The sequence below is a fragment of the Mastomys coucha genome, unplaced genomic scaffold (genome assembly GCF_008632895.1).
Source record: "Mastomys coucha isolate ucsf_1 unplaced genomic scaffold, UCSF_Mcou_1 pScaffold1, whole genome shotgun sequence".
Taxonomy (NCBI): domain Eukaryota; kingdom Metazoa; phylum Chordata; class Mammalia; order Rodentia; family Muridae; genus Mastomys; species Mastomys coucha.
The window spans coordinates 63,879,655-63,905,196 of record NW_022196891.1 but is presented as its reverse complement, the minus strand read 5'-3'; the positions used below and the strand labels follow the sequence as shown (position 1 = coordinate 63,905,196).

The 25,542-nt window shown below is 41.0% G+C and overlaps 1 protein-coding gene and 1 long non-coding RNA gene across 3 annotated transcripts in view; one reads left to right on the top strand and one right to left on the bottom strand.

The window, feature by feature from the left end:
* Window positions 1-25,542, bottom strand: part of LOC116070986 — an 84,465-nt gene that overhangs the window by 35,360 nt on the left and 23,563 nt on the right. The window lies entirely within an intron of this gene.
* Window positions 21,261-25,542, top strand: part of LOC116070967 (dimethylaniline monooxygenase [N-oxide-forming] 5-like) — a 14,291-nt gene continuing 10,009 nt past the window's right edge. The window contains exons 1-3 of the mRNA XM_031342354.1: window positions 21,261-21,463; window positions 22,988-23,176; window positions 23,637-23,799. Coding sequence (XP_031198214.1) covers window positions 21,329-21,463; window positions 22,988-23,176; window positions 23,637-23,799 — 487 coding nt within the window. The 5' untranslated portion in view covers window positions 21,261-21,328. The remainder of the gene's footprint in view (window positions 21,464-22,987; window positions 23,177-23,636; window positions 23,800-25,542) is intronic.

The window sequence follows — 25,542 nt, the reverse complement described above, 5'->3', positions numbered from 1 at the left end:
TGATCATCAATAGGAGGAGAGGACCTCGGCCCTGTTAAGGTTCTGTGCCCCAGTGTAGGGGAATGCCAAGGCCAATAAATGGGAGAAGGTGAGATGGCAAGCATAGGGAGGGGGGAGGCAACAGGGGTTTGTTTTTGTTGTTTTTGTTTGTTTCTTTGTTTTTTGGAGGGGAAACTGGGAAAGGAGAAAATTACATGTAAATAAAGAAAACATCTAATAATAAAAAAAAAGACTCTGTTTTGTGGTGAGCAATGTCAAAATAATAAAACTAATCCAAGAAAAAGAAGCAAAGGAGACAGCATGTACACTCATCATACTTCAAACATCCAGAAGTTCAATTCTCTGCCAAGCCAAGGACCCAAGTTATATTTGATTTCTCTTCTATCTGGGTTAGTTCCTTGTGTTTTCTATTTCAGAAAAGAGTTTTATAAATGGTTTAGGGTGGAAATAGTCCTCAGTTATAAAACTCCAGAATTATCTACATCCAAGGAGGTAGTTCACACACAAGGATAGGAAAAGCAATTTCAAGAGACTGTGTCTGCTTTAAATAGAAGAGAGTGGGAGAAGACACAGGGTGAGAATTTCTGTTCCTCCAGAGACAGCCAACTGAAGGGGAAGGGGAGCCTGGTGCGTGGGAAAAAATAACAAAGAAAATGGGATAAGTACAGCCTGGGGTAAGACACTGTGGTTTGCAGGTTTCAGTGGCCTGAGGAAGTAGTGGCATCTTCTATGAAGAAGTTATCTTCTTATAACTTCTGAGGCACCAAACAGGAAGAGACTAAAGGAAAACATAAAATTGGATCATTACAACATTGGACAACATTGGAATACTGAATTTTATGTTGCTTGGTAAAACTAAAATATGATTGTTTAAAGAGCTGTGTGCTTGAGTCTTTTCTGTTTCTTTTTTGTCGATGTGTGGTACGCTAGGAATATATTCCTATGCAACATTTTTTTTCCTGCTGTTATATATCATGAGTGTCAGCCAACAAAAAGACATCTTGGTATACAACACTCTGTTCACATATTCAGGTTTACCTAGGATCTTGAGATGCATCATGGGGTTCCTTAATTGTAGATATCTCTGTTGTTGTTGTTGTTGTTTAACATGAACCCTTTTGAGCTATAAGCTTTACTTGAAGAACGACTTTGGCAGTGTCCACAATGTTCTAATAGGTTGTATTCTCATTTTCACTTGGTTCTGGGGATTTTCACATTTGCTCTCTGATTTCTGCAATGAACCTCTGTTCATTCAAAAGTTTATTTTCTTTTCACCCCTAAGGCTCAGGGAACATTGCAGAATGTGGGGCAGAAAGACTGTAAGAGCCAGAGGCTTGAAGGAGGAGGAGGAGGAGGAGGAGGAGGAGGAGGAGGAGGAGGAGGACGAGGACGAGGAGGACGAGGACGAGGAGGAGGACGAGGAGGAGGAGGAGGAGGACGAGGACGAGGACGAGGACGAGGAGGAGGAGGGGAGGAAGTGAAAGCAAATACACCCAGGCAAAGACTGCTGCCCCTGGCAGAAAAGCTTCTGAGCTCTAGTAAGACAATATCCAGCTGCAGAGTAAATACGAACACATGAAATCATGTTAAAGAGGTGGGTGAAAATACAAGATGAGGCCAATGACTCAGACAGTAGCTAGCACAGTGGACATCCTGCACTGTGGAAATCCGATGCTGAGGAGGAGAGAGACCTCTATCCACCGGGGAAGAATATGAGACTGCCTGTTTCTGCTCAGCTCAGGAATTCAGTAAGAAAGAGAGAAGGCATCTTGGCATGTCCTATCTGGTCTAACCTGTTGGAACTTAAAGGATATATGTGACTGCTCCCCTCTCAGCTACACATGATAAGTCAGGGTAAAAGAGCTGTCACCCATCCCGACAAGGAAAGAATATTAACTAAGGCTATAATATTATTTCATGTACGATTCTTTCTTTCATGAGATTTCTCCCAAAATATATAAATTACACTGAGCATATTCACTCAGCATTACCCTCTCCCGCCTGCCTCCCTTCCCGTGTTACCAGGGATCATGGACCTCCTTTTGCAGGTTTAGTTTCACAGACAAAATAACTTAAAAATGAACTCAGAAGGAAATTCATGGTCAGTTCCATCAAAGTTTAAGAGAAAAAACAACAGAGTAGAAAAATCATAAATCTCAGCAGCTCCCAGAAAGAGGAAGGAACAAAAAGAACAGAGAAAGCCACACTCTTTAAGCTTGCAATAGTTCTGACAGCCACAGAGTGGGAGGTTTCTCTATACAGTGAGAGTGCCCAGAGGGGCATGGCAAACACGCTTAGGATTTTGGCAGGAGTCCAAAGAAGAGAGATAGCGTGGGGATAAAGGAAAACCTACATTTTCTGAGTTACACCTCAGGAAAGAGAAACATTCATCAGCGAAGGCTGCTAAGCAAGTGCTTCAAGAGAGGGGCCCTGAGATGCCCGAGGGCACTATCTCACTGAGGGATAGCTATTCCTCCCACCTTGGAGTGTCTTCAGGCAGAGAGGGGCCCTGAGATGCCTGAGGGCACTATCTCACTGAGGGATAGCTATCAGCTTTCCTGAACAGTGGTCTTCTGGCCACGTGAATAACAGGCCCAGACGGATTAACTCTTAAGGGAAGGAACTATACATACTTGAACTCTTACGTTTCCAGCAATTTTAGAATGTGATGTTTCTTATCCCGTGTCAAAGGAACACCTCGGATCTTGTTCTTTCATTCAGAACTCATGTAATAGAAAATATTAGAGAGAATTCAAAAAAAACAAAAAATAAAAGTCTTAAAATAATCATGCTACCAGGAAGGAATGGCTTTCCATAGTGGGACTTAACGAAGCACCATCTTGGTCCCTTTTATACCATATTCTAAATCTCAGGGAAGGGCACGTGTGTTTCTCATTCCCTCCTTTCTTAAAGGTTACTCTACTGTCCGGATGTAGGAGGTGGGGTCTAAAGCTGCTTATAGAAAAGAGGGTTCATCTTCAGTGACCCCAAAGCTTGCAGGTCGACCTATCCAACACTGGAAGCTCTTTCTCTTCTTAAACAGTCCTCCTTATATTTTCATAGTGTGTGTGTGTGTGTGTGTGTGTGTGTGTGTGTGTGTGTGTGTGTAAAATCTGGGTATCATCTATGAAGAAAGATATAATCTGGATCTAATTTAATTTGTTTAATTGAACATATTAATAAATATCAGCTTCTGTCCACTTTCCTGCAAATGACATGATTTTGTTACTTGGGACTAAATAAAACTCCAATGTGTACACAACGCCACATTCCTCTCATCCGTTCCTGTTTTAGTGCACACTTAGTGCTGATTTTGTAAGTCGGCTACCATGAACATCACCTCAGTGAACATGAATAACCAGTGTGTCTGTCCTGTGCTGACTTCGGCTGTTCTGAGTACCAGGAATAATGTAGCTGTACCATATAGTTATTTTTTCTCTTCCTCTTTTTTTTTAAAATTTTTTTTAACTTTTATTGCATTATGATGAGAAAAGTTATGATTTCAATTTATCTGAATTTGTTAACATTTAAAAACATATTTTAAGTAAATAGAATTAAATCACATTCTTGTTTCCCTTTTGTACCTCAAGTCCTTCCAGAGACCCCCCTTCAATATCTACAATATCTTTTTTGTTCATATACTTTAAAATTTATAAAATATTATAACAATAAAAATGAGTATTGTAAAAGTTGTTTGATATAAAACAATCAATTTACCAGTCTTATGTAGATGCTTGTCTACAGCGATACTGAAAATACATACATTTTTCTCAATATAAATTTTAAATAACTCCAAACATATTAATTGTATATTTCAAAATAATCCATCACTACTAATATTTTCTTAAATGAACATAAATAAATAAAGTCTTTTTGTTTGTTTGCTTGTTTTGTATTTATTAGAGCTTAAAATCTTGGCTCTTACTGTGGTACAAGCCCCAAATAAGAACAATTTTTCAACATTGGATTTCATTGTAATAAGGCTGTACTTCAATGACCCTCACATCACCAAAGGATTTTACCTCCATTGTAGCTAAGCTGAGAGTTGATAGTTCTGCTGCACCAAGAAATGAATTGTAGGCACAATTTTTGGATACAGACTTCCTGCTATGGTCAAAGCTATTTGACTTGAGTGAGTGAATTTATTTTCAGCCCACAGAGAACAGGTTACATTCATTTAAAAAATGGTGTGTGTATTAAGATGGTCTATCAATAAAGTCATTCACCAACTGTTTCAACGAACAATGGTTCTGCTTAGAGGGTGGCACAGACATTAGGTGAGGGTAAGAATCTGGTTCATTGGCTGTGGTAATTTGGAAAAGCATTCATCTCAGAGAAAGAGTAACTTGTAAAGTCCTCTTCTTCAAACTTGATACAAGAGCTACAAACGTCAAGCAAAGCATTCAGTCTCACTCTTTGTTGTCCTCTTATGAGCCACCCCCCAAGTTAATTGTCTATGTTTCTTTTGAATATATAAATACTTTTTAAATATATAAGCTATTCTGAAAACCATAGTATAGTGTAAAAACATGAAATAAGCAATACTACTAATAGAGAGGCTGAGATAGGAGAAGCAAGATTTCAAGACCCTTATTTTGTACACAGCAAGACACTGTCACGAACAAACAAGCTAAAAGTATATATGGATTGTACAATATTGGACCTATTTCTCCAATTACCAAATTAGAGAGACCATTGGATGACAGTCAACAAATTTCTAATTCCTCATATTTTTGGATTTCAATCAATTAGGATATGTTGGTAATATTAAATTTCATATTAAGATATTAAGAAAAAGTAATTGTCACTTCCTGTTGTTTTTGTTGTAAGAGGTGGAATTAGGTTTATGTGCATTTGTTGAAAGATTACCTTCTTGCTTCTTCTAGGGTGTAGTTTCTCTCCTTATGTTGATGTTTTCCACCTGTTATCCTTTGTAGGACTTTTGGAGGAAACTCCATCCCAAGCTCCATAGTGTCTATGTTACTTTACATTCCAATCAGCGACTATGTTACATGGCCTCACCAGCTGTTGTTTGTTTTTTGTGACAGCAATTCTGACAGAGATGTGGCTTTTATTTGCAGTTCACTCATGCCTGATGTTGAGGGGTTTTAGTTTGTCGGTTGGTTCTCTGTTCTTCACTTTTTGAAGTGGCTCTGCAATTTTATTTCTCCACATGTTAATTGGATTCCTTATTTTTATTGGTATTATCTTTTCTTATTATGTTACATATTTAGATACTAGTCCCCGCTCCACGAATGTATGAAGGTCCTCCCCCATTCTGCAAGCTGACTCTTTGCTCACTTAGTTGTTTCCTTTACAGGAGCTTTCTAATGTCATGCAATCCCACTGGTGAGTCCTTGCAATGATTTCCTGAGACACTCAAGTTCTCGGAAAGTTCTCCTTGCCTCTACATGTATCTTGGAGTATTTCCTCTGTTTTCTTCTAGCACTTTCAGAGTTTCATTGTCTTGTTTGTAGATCTGGGGTTGGGAGATGGGTCAGTCAGTGAAGTGCCAGTCTCCCCTTGTAGGAGAGACTCAAGAGCAGACAATGATGAGCAAGACGAACACTGTCCTGCACTGCTGACTTCTGATTGCCCACTATTCAAACCTCGTCCTTGCCGGGCTCTCTGCCAGCAGAACCAAGCGAGAGGATGAGAACCCGGTCCAGCCGAGCCTCTCCGGGCTGAGCCTGATGGTGAGTGTCGCGGCTCAGATCTCCTGCCTCCTGGAGAATAACCACCCTGAGCCGGGAGTCTGTCAAAGCAGGAACTCGTTTTAATGTATCAATCTTCTCTTTATAAAGGGCTGAGAGAGGAGGTCGAGTTTTGTGCTGAGGTGAGATGACATAGGGGAAGGGAAAGTTGAAGAAGGGTATGGGGTCACTGATGGAGCCAACAAAGTTACTCTAGTCAGCAGGAGCTAGGCAAAGGCAGGCTTAAGCAGGTTGTGCTGAGTCACTTGAGTACGGAAGCGACTGAGACAGTTTACAAAACTCGAGCCAGGCTCGAGTTTGCTCTCAAGGCCCCAAACCAGGGCCAAATAGGGCTCAGCACATCCTGAAGATGGACTTGGAAGACCAATGGGCCTCTTTCTTCCCCCACCGCCTGCCCTGTTTCTAAAGCGTATACCTTGAAAAACTCTCCCCCTTCCGCTCTTCAGTGCCATTTGTCTCTTTCACCGGCCTACTGAGGATAAGTAACTAGGTCTATTAAAGGCACCAGGACTCAGGGTTTGACCCTAACAACTTCAATAGCATCCCAGGTCCTGTTTTTCAGCAGCATCTACTTAGCAAATTCTTTATCCAAGTCTCAGACCAATTCTCACTTCTTTCTCTAAGCTCTGCTGAGGGAAGCCACCTCTGGATTGTGGAGTCTCTGAGAAGCGCCATTCTCTGCTCTCACTGATGCCTCTGGATTGTGGAGTCTCTGAGAAGCGCCATTCTCTGCGCTCACTGACGGCTTGCAGGTCAGATATTCACCAACAAACAAGTGCCTGTGCATACTCTGTACCAGTCTGCATGAAGACCGCATCAGAAATCAGAAGAGACAATATGTAGTTTATATTCTAACAGTGAGAAATTTACACTGACCAGAATAAAATGAGTAAGATATTAAACACAACATAAGTACTATGAATATATATTTATCTACATATATATATACATACACATATATGCATATGTATGCACACATAAATACATATATGTTGTTTACATGCATCAGAAAGGATAAAGCTGGAGGTGGACACATAGGATAATGCATGACACTTAGTGATATCAGGACCAGCCATGCTCCAAGCTACCAACCTTTCTCTTGTGATAATGCTCTCGATGACTAGGCATTCATATTTTTCTCCCAGACTGATCCCCAACCTTAGTCCCCACAGAACATAGCTTTGTCTCCTACATCACTCAGAGAATCAAAACCATCAAATATGAACTGACTCAAACTCCTGGCTCACCTACCCTCGCCACACCGTTCCCTCCAATACTCCCTCGGGGTCAAAAGTGACATCTCTGTGGAATCCATGGCAGCCATCTCTTCCTGCTGCTTGAAGCTCCACATTCATTCTCTTCTCTAAAATCGTCAGCCTGTGTTACTCCATTAGAAGCTCCCTCAGGCCATGAGCAGAATCAAGGTGTCATAAAATCCACTTTCCCTTTACCTTGTAAACACCTGTGACTATGTCTCATCTTACTCGTACTCCTAAAACAACCATTTCGGAAAACACATATAAGCCTCAGGGGTTGAAAGCCCAGGTCATGGGCACAGGGCCATTCACACTAAGAGAATTGTTCTTTGCATATCAATGCCAGTGGGTGAATTGTAAAGTACCAGTAAATTAGAAATGATCCTGCTTCCTGTTTCGATGATGTAAATGAATAAATAAATACATACATACATACATACATACATACATACCAAAGTCAACTTAGGGGAGGAAAGCTCAGAGGTCAGTCATTGAAATAAACCAGACTGCTAGCTCCAGGCAGGTACTAGGCACTGAAGCAGGAACCACAGAGGAATGCTACTTGCTGCCTCGCTCCCCTCGGCTTGTTCAGCCTGCCTTCTTACACCATCCCAAACTACCTGCCCTTGGGTATCACTCCCACAGCAATCAGTAATCAGGAAATGGCCACAGACATACACACAATTTGAGGAAGGCATTTTCTTGATTGAGGTTTCCCCCTCCTCTAGGTTGTGTCAAGTTCACAATGTTTAACCAGCACAGACCCTCCAGTAAAATAACCATGGGAAATGTTAAGTCCGCACTGGAAGAGTCGCAGGAGAGGATCACTCATTATATCAATAAACTATAAAATTCTCCAAATTTCTGTGTAAGCACTGCTTTTAACAAGACAGAGCAGCGGTATGTTACTTCATTAAGAGGTCGACAATGGGAGGAGAGGCCCTTGGTCCTAAGAAGGCTCTATGTCCCAGTGTAGGGGAATGCCAGGGCCAGAAGTGGGAGGGGTGGGCTGGTGAGCAAGGGGAGGGAATAGGGGGTTTTTCAGAGGGGAAGCCAGACAAAGGGAGAACATTTGAAATGTAAATAAAGAAAATATCAAATAAATAAATAAATAAATAAATAAGAAAAAACAAAAGAAGTCAACCTGAGAGTGAGGGGTGTATTTCAGCTCACAAAGTACTTGTCAAGCATGTGCCAGACCCTGGGTATGATAGCCCTGTGTAACCCTGCCATGATGCTGGGTGGCTACAATCCCAAACTCTCAGTGGTGGAAGAAGGAAGCTCAGATGTTCAAGGTACTTAAGGTACTTAAGGAGTTTGAAGCCAGTCTGGGATACACACAGGTAACATGGAAACCTTTCTCGGGGGTGGAGGAAAGTGGTTTGATGAAAGTTTCATAGTCAGAATAAAATGAAAAGGTCTGCTGTCTGTAGACAAACACTAAGTAATATAAGCATCTATGTGCCTGTCTTAAAAGTTACACATATGAACAATTGTGTGCCCATCAATACTAATAATAGTACCACAGTGGTTTAAAGAAGATAAAAAGAGAAAAGAAAAACAGTGTTCTCAGGTGAGTGAAAATTCTGGCATGCCTCCACATTCTTCATCACACCCGCCCTGCTACTAATCAGAGGAACACCTGGTATGCTTCCTCTTACAGCAGCTGTTCTCAACCAGTGGGTCGCAACCCTTTTGGGGAGTGGAATGACCCTTTCATTTTAGGCCACAAGGGTGGCCTAAAACCAGTGGAAAACACAGATATTTACATTATGATTCATAACAGTAGCAGAATCACAGTTATGAAATAGCAATGAAAATAATTTTACTCCCCAAATCCACCATGGTAATGATGAGAATTTTCAACTTCATCTATTTCTCTTAATGAATACAGCGGTTAATTTAAGTTATAAATTTGTCTGCAGCACAGAATGACAGCTGAGAGAGCCTTAGTAAAGGGGATTTCTGAGTGAGTCTGTGAAGGTATGTCAGGAGGAGTTTGGTGTAAGTTAGTGGACTGAGTGAGGAAAACACATTCTCAGAAAGGATGGGTGTCCTCCAGTCTTCGTGGCACTTAAAACAGATAGAAGAGAATCTCCCCTTTCCCCTCTGCCCTCCCTTCCTCTCTCTCCCCTCATTGTCCCCCTACCCTCCTCTTTCTCCCTTTTTTTCTCTCTCCTTCTCTCTCTGTCAAACTGTGCCCTTAGATAATCTAATGCTAAACTCTACATCTCTTGGACTCCATATTTAAATAAGTAGTCCTTCAGAAGAGCTACCCTATAGAACAGAAAAACTATGCAAAATATTCTGCAATGATTAGCCACTGGAGAAGCCATTTATTCCCAGGTATTCCCAGGACCTGAAAAGGCTTGTTTCATGGCTGGCATAAAATAGACAACAGTGTTTGGAAACACCCCTGGTGCAGTTCTCTCCCTTCTCAGTCAAGATGCTGGAAGTGATGTTTATCATGTGGGTGAGGCTGGTGCAATTTTGGGACAGGGAGTGTCTTGTCACAAAATCTGATAAGAGAAAGAAACAAATTTAAAGTGGGAAACTGAAGAAATTAGAAGCTGGTTAAGATATGAAGCAGGTGTGACATGGGCTGCATTGCGCTGGCCTGCTAAAGAAAAGACAGTTTCAAAAGCCTTGTGCAAGTTTGGTAGACTTGGGCAAAGAGCTTCAGCTTAAGCAATAACTCCAACCCTTCCATTCATCCGTATCTAGGAAGAGCTAGAAGCTGGCCTCCACAGTTACAAGGACTCGTTTCTTCCCACCCCTCCTAATTAAGGGAGTGCCAGCATCGTATCAGAATGAGGGCTTTAACAGGTCTCATTTGAGAATCACTCTTACTGGTCCTTCAACCACAAGAGCATCGGAGCAAAATTTATACTAGTTTTCCAAGAACAGTGAGACCAACAGGATGAAGGGAGAATTGTCCCCTCTGGAACTGGGAAAGAACTATAGCCTACCCACCTCCTTTCAAAGCTCAGGGATAATTTTGGAAGAGGGAATGGAAAGATTGTAAGAGCCAGAGATCATGGAGGACTGGACATGATAGGGCAACTCCATATAGCAATTGAGAGAGCGTGCACAAGACCTGAGCAAGCTGCAGGCGGACAAAATCCCAGTACTGAGAAGGAAGGTGAACAGGAAGTCCCACCCCTAACTAAGGAGCTATTGACAAATGACAGCTCCTAAGAGAAGGATAATCACTGTACTTTACAACTATGGCACCCGGTGGGTTTACCATGCTCCAGTGGAAGACCAGACATCCAAGAACGTACAGACAGCATCAACTGTACTTGATGTGTTTAAAATAAAACTAAAATGAGATGGGAGAGACAGTTCAGCAGTTAAGAATGGGGGCTGTTCTTGTAGAGGACCCAGCACCCACTTGGTAGCTTACAAACATCAGTGATTCGGATTTCAGGGAGATTTGACACCCTCTTCCGACCTCCAAACTCATCCAGGCAAAAACATTAATAAACTTAAGATAAACCTAAAAGCATTTGAATAAAAGAAAAAAAGAGGACACAAAGTTGGGTGGGTAGGAAAGGACGACTGAACCTAGGAGGAGTTTGGGGGAGAAAGAGATTAAGATCAAAACGCACTGTGTGGAATTTCCAAAGGGTAATGAAAAGTAAGAGGAAAATCGAACGCAACCACTAGGTATTGGGTGCTGACTTCTGGGCCTTTTCAAAGACTGTCTCGGGGAGGCTATTCTACTCAGAGGGACACTACAGAGTCCCAGGGGAAAATATAGACTAGAACTTTTAATAGCAAAGGTAAAGTTAAAGGAGCACGTGACACCCTGCTAGACATCCTGACCCTAAGAAGGTGAATCTCAGGCAAGACGAGCTGCCAGGTGGCATAATAGATAGGACATAAGAGATAGGAGTAGGGAACAGTTAGTAATTCTACCCACCTGTAACTCCTCAGCTAGCTTGGCTTGGCCAGATGGAAGGTCCTATCCATCCGGCAGTGCCTAACATCACTTAGGTATTTTTTTAAAGGCCTTCTTTGGTCATATTTACTCTGTCCTAGATTCAGCAAATGCCTTTTTTTTTTGTATTTTTTAAGATTTATTTATTTTTATTTATATGAGTACACTGTAGCTGTCTTCAGACACACACCATAAGAGGGCACCAGATCCCATTACAGATGGTTGTGAGCCACCATGTAGTTGCTGGGAATTGAACTCAGGACCTCTGGAAGAGCAGTCAGCACTCTTAACCGCTGAGCCACCTCTCCCGCCCCAGCAAATGCCTTTTAAAGGATTCATTTGTGGCCATTTAGCATTCCAGGTATCCACTCAACACTACAATATGTCTTGTCATGGTTGCCTGGATCCTCCTCTGTTCTCAATCTCTATTGATTTTCTGGTCCAATTATCCAGATGATATGCTAATTTGTGGAGATGAGACTGTCTGCCATGATTGAGCAGAGCATTAGCTCACTCAAGTATGCATGCAAGAATTAGGCTGTCAGTTCCCATGAGAGTCTAGGCTGTGGACTGTACAAAAAGTACCTAGGAGTGGTCTCTATGGATCAAACTTATTTGATTCTAGATGCAGTACTAGATCAAAACAAGAACATCAACACCAAAACCTCCCCACACTTACATGATAAATGATGTGCAGGCATTTGTAGGACCACGCATTACTGGTGGACATTTATTCTTCAGTCAGCCCAATGCCAATGCCCAGTACATTGGCCAACTAAAAAGGGAATGACACAGGATTTTACCCAGAAAGGAATACGTGAAAGTCAAGGATTGAGATAGCTGGGGTACCAGGAATGCTGTGCAGTTAGATGTCACCAGCAGTGTATAAAGTGGGCTCTCTGTCAAGAATAAGGATGAAAGTATAACCACTACATTTTTGGGTACAGCTTTATAAACAACTCAAGCTAGGCAAACCTTCCCTAGAACACCAGCAGAAGTGGTGTATAACACACTACCATAATTGGAATTATTGACCATTACCTACAGAGTGACAGTAGGAACTGGTCAGTCTGGAAAAGGGTGTGTGTGGATGGTTTATTTTGTCAATACAATCTACTCTGACGTATCTTCCTGCTCTAATCAGTGATGTGAACTCTACAGCCACGGAACAGACTGGCTCCTGAGTTGTGGGCTGTGGTATTTCCTGGTTACCTATTAAACTATCCCACAAGCGTGGATGCACTGTGGTATCTTAGATCCTATATCCTCAAGAGAAGATGATTTCCATACATGAATATGTATGGTAGACACACATGTCCATTGATGGTGGGGTACATTTCTTGATTGCTGATGTGGTATAATCTGTCACTTACACTTTCCTGAAGTGGAGAGCAAACAGAGCAGTCAGTGGGCATAGCTGTGCGGATCATACAATCCATGCCGTGAGTCAGAGGCACTTGCGAGTGAGCAGCACATTAAGTACATATACTGTGGATGTCACTGTGGCAAGCAAGAATGTAGTCTACTGATCTCATCATCAGTCCTACCAAGAGAGCCCATGTCAAAGATCTTAAGGAGCTCAGTGTGATACAGGTGTATCCATAAGAGATTGATAGTGACCAGAATACACCACCCAAGAATGAGCCTAAACACTTGGCATAATCACATGGCTGACATGGCTGTCACAGATGAATGTCCTGGGGTCACTTGCCACTGATACTGTCCATACCCAAAATGTGAATCCTTACCTTGTACAGCTACAGTCAATGAAAGGACACCCTTATAACTCCATTTCCATTTATCCTCTTGAAGTCTAGCTGTGTGGCCATAGTTTATGTCCTGGATAGGGTAAAGAAAATATCTGGTAGGCCCACAGATGGTCTAAAATGTTTCTTTCATGATCCCTTGGGGGAAGTACTCAGGAACCCTATCCTATTACTGGATGGTTGGTTGTTCCTCCCTGATAGCTACTGCTGTGTTTGTAATCATACATGGTGAACTCACCTCTCAGCACATATGGAGCCAAAACTAGACATAAAAGAACAGAAAGGGGTTTATCCACTGCAACAAGGAAGGAGAGCACAGGCAATCTCTCTCTCCAGGGAAACAACTTCCTCAAAGGAAGTGTGGAGTTTATTTACAGAACGTATGTATTCTAGGAAAGCATGTTAGGAGTTAGCACATCTATGAGCATGCTTCTTTGGGAAAATATTAAAAAATGAACCTGCCAACTCTCCAGCCACACCAAACCACAGGACTCCCACCAGGTCATCTCTCTGGCAGGGGGGACCCCAAGTTCCTCTCGCTACCACGCAATGCTCCACGCACCCCACAGTCAACCAACTCAACACCTAACTACCTGGTAGAATCAAGACTCTTAAAGCTTAGTTAATCAATCAGATTTATCAGTAAAATCACAATTTACAAGATGCCAATGCAAGAATTTCAGAGACAATTAATAATAATAAAAGCTTTATCTCAATATTTCTAAATTTATGAAATCATAGCTACTTATGACTGGTAAACACTACACAGGTCCACATCCACTGCCGTCTTCCTCCTCCTCCTACCCTGAGATAATCTCTCTCTCTCTCTCTCTCTCTCTCTCTCTCTCTCTCTCTCTCTCTCTCTCTCTCTCTCTGTGTTTCCATTTCTCTCCGTCTCTCTCTCTCTCATTCTCTCTCATCCTCTCTCTCATCCTCTCTCTGTCTGTCTCTCTGTCTCTCTGTCTGTCTCTCTGTCTCTCTCATTCTCTCTCTCATCCTCTCTCTCATTCTCTCTCTGTCTGTCTCTCTGTCTCTCTCTCATTCTCTCTCTCATCCCCTCTCTCATTCTCTCTCTGTCTGTCACTGTCTCTGTCTCTCTCTGTCTCTCTCTCTGTCTCTGTCTCTCTGTCTCTCTGTCTCTCTCTCTGTCTCTCTGTCTCTCTCTCTCTCTGTCTCTCTCTCTCTCTGTCTCTCTCTCTCTCTCTGTCTCTCTCTCTCTCTCTCTCTCTCTCTGTAACTCTTCAGTCTCCCTCCCTTTCCCTGTTCAATCACAGACCTACTCTGCACTAATGTAATTGGACAGGGGAAATCCTGCGACACATGCTCAGTTCCAGGGAATAGCTAAAGAAGAAAGATGTCAAGCACCTTCTGGGGTATACTGTATTCAGAATGATGGAGCATGTGCTCAAGAAGTTAAAAGCATAGTCAGGAACACTTTAGGAAATATTCATCTTGTTTTATAACAATGATAGGTGGAAATGCCCCTGGGTATGCTTAGTTTCCCTCCCCAACACCAAAAAAAGTTTTAGTTGAAACAAGAAGAAAAGACGCTGTAAGGTGTATTAAACTAGAGATGAACTCTAAAAGCACCAGCCTTGCTTAATGACTAGCATAGCGACAATGACATCAATAGTATCTTGTGAGGTGAAGTAAATCTATCTTTATAAATCCCTACTAAACACTCTTACATACACCTTTAGATTCCCAGGCTGCTTTTGTCTGGAACCTGTTAAACTTGAATTAATTCCTTGTTTGATCTTGTTCCTTCTAAAGGGAAGATGCTGATCATTGATCTGGTTACTGGTGGGAAATCAAAGATTGTTATTTTCCCTTACCGTCATGTCCTTAGTCTGTTTTGGTGTGTAAGTCTCTTCTGTTGACGTGGATACTGCTGTCAAGCCAAATGAATGGTCTCACAGAACATCGCTACACAAAGGTAAAACCCCTTCCAGGCCCAGCGCCTATTGCAAAAGGTGTGTGTGGTGGGAGATGACACTCTAAGATTTTAAGAGCTAGTTAGATGTATTGGCTCTGCTTAGCAACCATCTTGATATATAACCTCTGCGATTGCCCCATCAGCCTTGAGTAACCTAGTTAGTTGCCCCTGCAATGTTACCCAGCAGACTATAAACAGACAAAACCACTGGAATGGGCATGTAGAGTTTTATGATTCAATTGTGCTGCTGGGAATACACTTGATTCTTTGGCTTTAGCATGATATAAAATGGATACCTTTAAGCTTGGTAACTTTTGTCCTGACTGCCCTATACATGTCATCTTCTAGTCAGCTATCATAGGAACACACTCAGGCTTGCTCCTGCCTGAGACTGTGCTGCTGTCAGTGCTTCTCGCCACCAAACTCTGTGAAACACAAGGTCGGTCTGCAACTTCTTTTTGAACTAACATCATCTACCTTGTTTTTTTTCAAAGTTTCAAAGTAGGAACAGTTTATTCAATAAAACAACTCAGTCTTTTTCCTTTGAATAATGAACACATTTAGCCCTTTAACAATTTTCTTTCTTTTTTCTTCCTTTCTTCCTTTCTTTCTTTCTCTTTTTAGAAGGAAGCTTATAGGAATATGGGATGGTTTTAGATCTCTGAACACATCCATACCAACTTCATATGGGATTATGGTGTGAAATTTATTTTTAAATACTTAGGATGTTTTATCTGGCCAAAAAAGAATCCCAGTAAAAATAACCACAAAAAATATAGTTTTAATTACCAGGTTTACCCAGGCATGGTAGAGCATGCCTGTCAGCCCAGCACTTGAAGGCAGATGCAAGAAGATTGTTTCAAGATCTCTCAATTCATCCATCCATTCATCAACCAATCAATACCAGTTTTAAGCATGTAACTAGTTATAGAGATTAATACCTTAATTGTCAAAAACACTTCCTACTTGTTTCATTGAGAATATGTTACGGTAGGTGTAGCACAGTATTTTTCTCTGGACTTTTTCTTAGTGTATATGAGTGTAATACATTTGTATCACATTTATTATTCTTTTATCATATGAAAATAAGACCTAACTTATATTGGCATTTAAGTATTATTAACTTTCCATCATAACATTGAGTTTTAGCATATCAAGAGGTGGGAACGCATCATCTGGGAATCATACTTCCTCTGTGGAGAGGGGACAGGCCTTTCAACTGAATACATGATAACTCTCCCATGAGTGGATCTCATTGATTCATTTGGAGATCAAGTGTAATTCAAGGAGATGTGAGGGATGACATGTTAACAAAGGATGATGCCTGTGATGCTCATTTGTCCCTCCACTGATGAAGGGACTCCAGATACTAGGGAAGCACCAACTATACTTCATCTAGAATGCACCAAGCCTATTCCTCTTTGCCTGGATGAAAACCCGGGTGCTTTTGTGTTTGGCTAGAATAATTGCCCTGACCAAGGCGTGTACAAAAGTCTCTAAAGATCAGGCTGCAGTTCAGTAGAGTGAGCAAAGAAGGGTCTTAGCATGAGTAGACACCATCCAATGGGCTGATTGTGAACAGAGAGTAAAAGCATAGGAAATGTAAACTTCTCTCTCTCTTCTAGAGATGACAGACTTTTCTGCTCTTGCTTATGAGAATGCCAGGCTCTCTGATCTCTGGACTTCAGGACGTAAGCCAGCAACTCCCTCACTTCTTGTACCTTTAGCCTCAAGCAGAAGCTTCCCATCAACTCCCCTGGTTCTGAAGCCATCAGACTTTGGCTGTATACAGCATCTCAGGCTACCAACACCCTGAGAATTTCTCGACTGTCAAGATTATATCATTCAATTTCTTTGATACATCTCTTCTACTGTATTTATCTGTGTTGATAGGCTATTGATTATGACTCTCTGGAGAACCGTAGACAATATATATGAGGTATGGAACACACTGTTTTAGAAATGTGTGCAGTGGTTTGTTCTTGAAAAATCCTGATATGATCTGTGAAAGGGGATTTTCTGTACTCGAGAGCCCTAAGGCGAGAAGCTGAAGACTTACATCCTTAGAAGTGATTTGTAGAAATTATGTGGAAACACTTCACTTCTATCTTCAGTGATCACACATTTCAAAAAATATGGGTGGGTCCTTCTAGAAGTAGGTGTGAAGATCCTGCTCTTTGGTGGGGGTACGGGGAGACCGGATGCTTATAAACAAGGATCAAGGAGGGACAGCACTGTGGTTCCTCCAGAGGTGGAGAGGAAATCCAAGAAGAAGATCACCAAGAACTGGTACATAAAGGAGTGGATCACTCTTTTGATAATAAGCAACTTAGCCTGAGGAATCAAAGGCAGAAAAACCAACCGCAGAGTAGACACGACTCGATCCAGGAATAGGACATCACTTCCTTTGCAAAGACTGTGAGTTGGGTAGTTGGACTACCCTTCCTCTGGCTTTCGGTGTCCCCAGAAACATCCAAAAATTGTGGTTAGCAGAAGCAATTATTCCTTCTGCCCTCTCCTATCTTTGTTTCTAAACTTCTGCTTCATTGGTTTCAACCACTCTTTTCTGCAAGTAGAAATACAGCTCCTAAGTGCCAAGATTCCTTCCTTCCTTCCTTCCTTCCTTCCTTCCTTCCTTTCTTTCTTTTTAAATTTTCCAAAAGATCAAGCTTTAATAGAAGAGGCAAAGCAATATGAAATGCATAATATAGTCACCATTGAGGTAGTCTACAATAGGCTTCCTAAGGTAAGACATTTCTTAGCATAATCCATTATAGAACTATACATCTTACATGATTTCATACACTTGAAATTGCTGCTAGAGGCAGCTTTGGAAATAATAATTATAAATGGTAAAGGGGGTGCAAAGTACAAGTAAAAGAATCAAGGACAAAAATGAAATACATTGGCTTCATGTTAATGGGCCCATTTTGTTCAGATGTTAAAAAAAAAAAAAAGAAAAGGAAAGAAGAGAAAAGAAAGAAAAGAATATTTGTATCTGATCAAAGAATCATGTACAAACACATTCTAATTGTTACTTTCCCTTTTTCATAAGGGTTTATCAGGACTAGTTAGCATATCAAGCAACTTTTCTAAGGCCATTTAGTTATGAATCGCTAAAGAAGCTAAAAGCAAGGGCTACCTTCCTAATCCATAGACTGCCTTAAAATATCATACCACTGTGGACAAATGGCTTGTTGAAACTTGTCCCTGGATTTTTCATTTTAAATATATTGTCATAGATTGAGACACAAATAGAGCAAATACAAATTTTATATTCAGGAAAATGCTAATGGTATTCATGACACTCATGTGTGGTTGAGAGTTATATTTTCACTATACTGGTTTTGTCCTCTCCATGTACACAAAATTCCTGGGAAGATTCAAATCTTATTTCTCAAAATACACTGCTCCTGTGGAACCAAAATTCGTTAGGGACAGGGCATTAAAATATGTGAAAAGCCAGGAGCTAGAGAAAATGAAGTAACACTGCATAAAACTAGGTAGGGAGTCACTAATAACTGGACAAGAATTTAATAGATACATCATCTCCTCCCAACTATTACATTTTCATTAAATTTTTTATGCAATGAAAATTTCCAAGTAGTCATTAAAATGCTGGGTCCTGTGTGCCGCGTATGCACTGCCTTCCAGGCACTACCAACAGAGGCGATTATGACTCATAACCTGGATATAAATTAAGAAGTCCTATTTTCATAGGATACAAGTGAAGTAACAGAACTTTTGTAACCAGAAAAGAGCTTTTTGAAAAGCAAGATATTCTTTGTTTCTTTGCAATAGTGGCAAGCAACAAGATTCTTGACTGCAACAGAATTTTACACTATTGAAAATCCTATAGCCATTAAAATTCATGAACTCACTAGCCAAATGTTTCCTGAAAACTTCCATAGGAATAGAAATATATTTACAATATTTTTCTCTGAAAAGTAGGGGAGATGTTATGTAGCATATTAGTTTTGTGGTTATCTATGTGTAGATATACACATAAGTATGTTCACAAAACAACAGTCTAAACCTATGTAGAGCATACTGGGTAACTTCTTGGTGGGACATGTAATTTTGATCTTTTAGTTATATATTTTATGATTTTTACAAAATTAACAAGCAAGAGTTAATTGTAGGATAATAAAAAGGAATAAACAAAAATCTTGAGTTCATGTAAGAGTTAATAGCTACAAGAGGGGGGCAGGAGAGATGGCTCACTGAGTAAGAGCACTGATGCTCTTCCAGAGGTCCTGAGTTCAAATCCCAGCAACAACATGGTGGCTCACAACCATCTGTAATGAGATCTGATGCTCTCTTCTAGTGTGTCTGAAGACAGCTACAGTGTACTCATATACATAAAATAAATAAAATCTTTATAAAAAATAGCTATAAGAGCTGTCTATAGATAGATGACATTCTGGATACTACATGGGTTTGATGGTTTAAATAGGATGAGTTTTATTTATTATGAGACTGAGTGGATCATAAACATCACTTTGACAAACACAATCTGTATTTTACAAAATGAAATAATGGATTGTATATGCAGTCTTTTGAACATGCAGATACTTAAAATTGAAACATATGCCTCACTGATTCTTACCAAGTGAGGAAAAAATATTGGAGGAAAATGGACATTAAACCAGTGTAGGCTTGTTGCCCAAAGTCCAAGACTTTCCATTCAAACTGTGTTAGAGAAAATTGTTTATCCTGAACAATCTGAACAGGATTCTCATTTCTTTTTCCTCAAGTTTTAGTGGAAGCTGCCTAAGAGAATGGAATTTCTCAGGGCCCACATTATGGTGGATGAATGGGTGGCCACAGTTCACTTTATACCCTTCCAGGACAGAAAAAAGAGCTTCAGCAAAGGGATGTAGTCCCAGGCTTGCTTTAGCTCCTAGCATAGGTACCAGAGTCTACATGTCTCACACCTGAGGGGCCATTCCCCCTCTCATAAATCCTGATCAGAGTGAAGAGGGCAGAAAAACAAGATGCAAAGTTCCTCAGGTGTATACCAGCTGAGAGTAAAGCTAGACCCTATTCCACCAACCCAAGATTGAGACAAGGAGGGTCTAGTCTTAAAAGAACTGGGTCCATTTCTGTGTCATAACATCCCATCCTATCCCTAGGAACTATTATGCAGAATCACAGGGAATGTGATGTCTCCATCCTCATGCTTCACCATCTAATTCCAGAAGAGTGTGGAGCAAAAGAACACACGATCACTCAAATGAATTCCTAAATGTTGAAGTGACAAGCTGGGGTAAACGAGAAAAGCACAAAGACACTTAAAATGGCCAAATTCATTCACAGTAGCCAAGTTATGAGGTCAACCCTCTTGCTGATTAATAGATAGATGGATAAATAAAGGGGCTATAAAGCATTATTCAGTCCAAGGAAGAGCAAAACTAAAGACCCTCACCTTAAGCTAGGAAGCCAGACTCAAGCAAGTATTGCATGCTTTCTCTCATGTATGGAGTCTAGAAGATAAGAAGACATGGAGGCAACTGTTAGGAAAGAGGAAGGGAAATAAAAGAGAATAATGGAGGAAATACTAATAAAATATGCCTTATACATCTATAGATATCACAACCCCATCATTTTTATAATTAGTATATACTAACTAAAGAATGTCAAAGAGGAGGTCAAAGGTGGCCAGTGATGATATTTCTCTCAGAACTAAGTCATGATGATATACTTGGATTCATAGGGAAAGAGAAGACACTCTGACAAAAGGAGTGAGGAGCAAGGAAATACCAAACTAGGGAGGTCACCATATGTTGTATGGGTCAGTGACGGCGTGCACATGAGGAAGAGGGTAGCACAGAGAAACATGACAGAGCCTGGTTCCCAGCAGGCCTACAAGTAAGATAGATGCACGGATTCTGATTTAATATTTTTAGCTTATCATTATTGAGTACATGCCATAGCAGCATGTGGAGGTCAGAAGACCTCCAAAATTGTAGAACCAGTCTCTCATTCCCCCCCACCCCATTACATGGGTTCTGAGGGCAGAATTGAGGTCACTGGGCTTGTCTGGCAAGTTCCTTGGAGCCATTTTGCCAGCCCAGAGCTCTAATAAAATAAGACATAACTATGCCTTTTCTACCATTGTTCCCCATAGCATCAACACTAAGACCACCCCCAAAAAATTTCATCTCAACTTATCAAATGTTGAGTCAAGAGACATAAGTCATCTGAATCAGTAGGGTACACTGTTTCAATTGGCCCGAAAGTATCTACAGTGTCCCCATGCACCTTCCTGCCAGCCCTCAGTAAGCAAGCTCGTCATTTTCATTACACACATAAAATCTTTTAAGACAAAATTTAATGCAATATGAAAGACCTTGGATATATTTCTTTTTGAAGGAGTTTTATTGATCTGCAATTACAAGGAGTTCTGCTTCATTTAAATTAGAATACTTTTATGATTAGAATTAAATGACTAAATGATCTGATGTTGGAGGAATGTTTGTGTGTAGGTAGGGGTGTGTGTATGTGTGTGTGTGTGTGTGTGTGTGTGTGTGTGTGTGTGAATGTGCTTGTGTATTTCTAATCAAGACAAAAACACCATGGTGTAAAAAAAAAATCAAACTTCTATCAAACAAATGGTACTGTTGCTAAAATTCATGGGAGAAAAGGCCTGACGATGAACTTGATTTTGCTCCTCAAGGAAAACTGAAGGGACTCTTTCTTATTCAGAGACCATGGAAGTAAAACAGATTGCCATCATTGGTGCTGGCATCAGCGGACTGGGAGCCATTAAGAGTTGCCTGGAGGAAGGGCTTGAACCTACTTGCTTTGAGAAGAGCAATGATATTGGAGGTCTGTGGAGATATGAGGTAATTTTACAGATTATATTCTCAAAGAGTAGGGTGGTACCTGTGCCTGAGAGCGAGGGATGCTTTCTAACAGGACTTAGAACATGTAAATTTTAAATAATTCGACTATTCTTTACACAGAGGCATTATCTTCTATCCGGACTAACTCAAAACTTCTCACGGGCCTAATTACATGAAGAATCTTCTTACTGCTTTGCCTGTCACTCTTCTCATCACTGAGACAGCACACTTAGGGAAGCAACCTAAGAAAGCACAGATTTATCTCGGCTCGGGGTTTTCTGTGTCTCGGTGCATCAAGGCTGAGCTGGACAGCCATGATCAAAGCAGCCAGAAAGCAAAGGGAACGCCCGCACCGATGAGCTTTCTCCTCTTTCTGCCTTTCTTCTAACCCCACCCATATTAAATAACACCCCCCCCCATAGGAAGGCCTGTGGTTGAGGCTTGGTCTTCTGCTATGTATTGTAATGTTAATTTTGGTCCCCAAGATCTGACTGCCTCAGGGACAAGAGAATCATCCTCCCATGCACCAAGTGATGCTCTGTCACCTCGCTCCTTTAATTTAAAACTGTTGGTTGAATAAAGATGCTGACAGCTCATAGCTGAGCAGAGGGGTCAGTGGGGTTTCAGTTGGAGTCTGAGTAGGACCAGGAAGGGAGGAAGGAAAGATGGAAAGAGGAGAAGACGCCATGGGGTAAGTGAGTCACGATAGCATTGCCATGAGAGCTGGCCAACTGGAGTAAGAGTGTCCCAGGTAGAACATAGCAAATGATATCTCAGAGTTATTGACAGGGAAGTAGGCAAAATAGATTAGAGGGTTGATACTTGGCTAGCTCTACTGCTTTAAAGATGTATTATAAATATAAACGTTGTATGTCTTTTATCTGGGAACCAAATGATCTAAGGCAGGGTAGAAACCCCTGATTTAACCACAACAGCCTATGTACGGTAGGTCTTCTCCCTAGGAAAAACCTCTCTGGATATGCCTTCACTGATAAAACCAGATAAAACCAATCCAATGAAGATGACAAGTTCATGTCCTCCTTTTCACATTTCTCATCCCAAATCCCTTTCTGTTAGTTTTTGTTTCATTACTTGTATTGTATTTAGGTATTCATTACCTTATTTTTAGAATGTCTGAATTACTGGTGTTTTGGGTCTGTCACCATAAAAATTCTACGAATGTCCTCATAAAAGTCTAATGTTAGCCGGGCGGTGGTGGCGCACACCTTTAATCCCAGCAATTGGGAGGCAGAGGCAGGCGGATTTCTGAGTTCAAGGCCAGCCTGGTCTACAGAGTGAGTTCCAGGATAGCTAGGGCTACACAGAGAAACCCTGTCTTGAAAAACCAAAAAAAAAAAAAAAAAAAGTTTAATGTTTTTATCCAGTTATGCAGCATATAGAGTCCAACCATGACACACATTTTTCATAAAATAAAAACTCAGCCTCACAGCTCTCAGCATCCCTAACCTCACTGTGCACTGTTTCCTAAATTTCTGGAAGCCAGGGTTGGTTTGTTTCCTTCAGGAGACACCAGAAAGCGGAAGGCCCGGGATATACAAATCCTTAACCTGCAATACATCCAAGGAGATGACGGCTTTCAGTGACTATCCCATCCCTGACCATTACCCCAACTACATGCACAACTCCAAAATGATGGAGTATCTCAGGATGTATGCCAGGCACTTCGGGCTCCTGAAACACATCCAGTTCCAGGTGAGGAGTGAAGCCCCGCCCACCACCTGAACATTGGTCAAGGCAAAGTCCACACACAGAGCCAGCTGGGCACAGTTTCAACCTGCATTTCCAACCTGCATCTCCGCCTTGTTTGTTATTCATGAAGATATATCTCTGCAATAACTTTTTCCTCAGCATTGAAGTCTTGTCTGGGAGGTTGTTCTTCATGCCTGACTTTCAGTTAATTTTACTGAAAGTAAAATGTGAGGAGGGTAGAGGGGGGGGAATTTTACTGTATTATCTTCCCAACCTACTCCAGTCCTTGAGAGGTAATGCTTTTATTGATTCTGTATTAAAATTCAAAAGAACCAGGATCTCTGAGTGGGAGGAGTAACTTGGTTTATTTATTGAAACTCAGAATTTCTAGATTAAAAAAAAAAGTGAAGATGTGGAGCAGTGCTCTAAGATCAACCTTCCCTGTTGATTTCTTGTTTCCTAGACAAGAGTGTGCACGGTGAGGAAGCGCCCTGATTTTTCATCCTCAGGCCAGTGGGATGTTGTGGTGGAGGCTGACGGGAAGCAGAAAACTTATATCTTCGATGGGGTCATGGTCTGCAGTGGTCACTACACTGAGAGGTATCTGCCCTTACAGGATTTTGCAGGTATTTAACTGAATGGGTCACAGGAAAAAAAAAAAAATCGTGGTATGGCAAGAGGTCCACTGCAATATCGCAGACATTGAGAGATGTGGTTATTGGGAACAGAAAGGCTGCTTCCTTAACAGCCAGGAGAGACAACAGAAGCAACAATAAAACTGGAGACTAGAGGTTCTGGAGAGGAAGCTGTGTGAGAGGTAGTGGGTGTGAGGTTGTGAGTGTAGAGAAAGGCACACACTTGAGGTGGCTGCCCGAGAGGAGTAGGGCGAGTCTACAGAAAACCAGCAAGGAGGGAACGAGAAGGCCGTGAGTGCAAGCGTGCGCGCATGTGTGTGTGTCCGCCTGTGCAGGGTGTCTGTCTGTCTGTGAAAAAGATACAAGGTCGTATTTTTATATCATTCATGTGTCTATGTGATGGAAGAGTAATTGTCAGGAGAATCAGGGTGGGGCCATCATTAGGGAGAGAGGGTGGTGACTCTGAAACAGGAAGACAAAACCAGAGACATTTCAGAGGAAAGAGCACCACTGAATTATAGAAAACATCCCCCAAATTAGACTTTATGCCAACATTACTCAATATTTTTGAGATAGAATGTGATTCACTTTAAAGGTCTATTTTCACTTTTAAAGAAAAGAAGTGAAAGAGAAAGAACATATGAATGGGTAAGGGCCAGAGAGGCTCTGAGAGGAGCTGGGTGAGGAGAAAACGTCTATAAATGAATTAAGAAAGAAATCCTAATATTTGGAATTTGCAAACCAAATACAGTAGTGAATAGTCATGTATTATTACTGAGCACTAGAAATACAACTCGCACAGGGTCTGGAGAGATAACTCAGTATTTAAGAGAACTGACTGCTTTTCCAGAGGACCTGGGTTCAATTTTATCGCCCACATGGCAGCGCACAACTGTCTGTAATTCTAGCTCCAGGGAATATGACAGTCTTTTCTGGCCTCCACCACAATACACATGTGTGGTGCACAGACATATATGCAAGGCAAAATACCTAAACACATAAAATAAAGATAAATCATTTTCTATTGTTTTCTTTTATTGAAAATAGATATTTTCTCACATAACATATCTTGTTTATAGTTTCCCCTCCCTCTACTGCTCTCTGTCCCTCCCTAATTACTTTCTTAGCCAGATCTACCCCCCTTTTCTGTCTTCCTTAGAAAACAAGCAGTATTCTAAGGGATAATAAAAAAATAAAATAAAGTGTAATAAGATAAAATATAACGGCATAAAATAAAAATTAACACATCAGAATTCAAGGAAGAAAAAAAACACAGAAGGAAAAGAGTCCAAGAGAAGACTCAAAAAACAGAGACTTGATCGTTAGCACACTCAGGTGTCCTGTGACAACACTAAACTTGAAGCCATGATACATCTGCAAAGGCTACCCTACAGGCCATTTCTTAAACCTTTAGAGGAATATCTGACACAAAGTGAGATATACAGCCATTGTAAAATAATCACCTGACTTCAGAGACACAGTAAAATGTATAAAATATCTCATCAATACCTTCGTGTACTGGTTATATGTTAATATTTTAGATTATGTTTGAATAAGAAATGTCATTGAAGTTCAGAGCTGGCTCAGCAGTTAAGACTGCTCAGTACACTTCTAGAGGACTCAAGTTTGTTCCCAGGTGGCCCATAAATGTCTGTACCTCCAGTTTTGGGGGATCCAATACAACTTTCTGAACTCCCTAGGCAGTTGCATTGATGTACACACACACACACACAC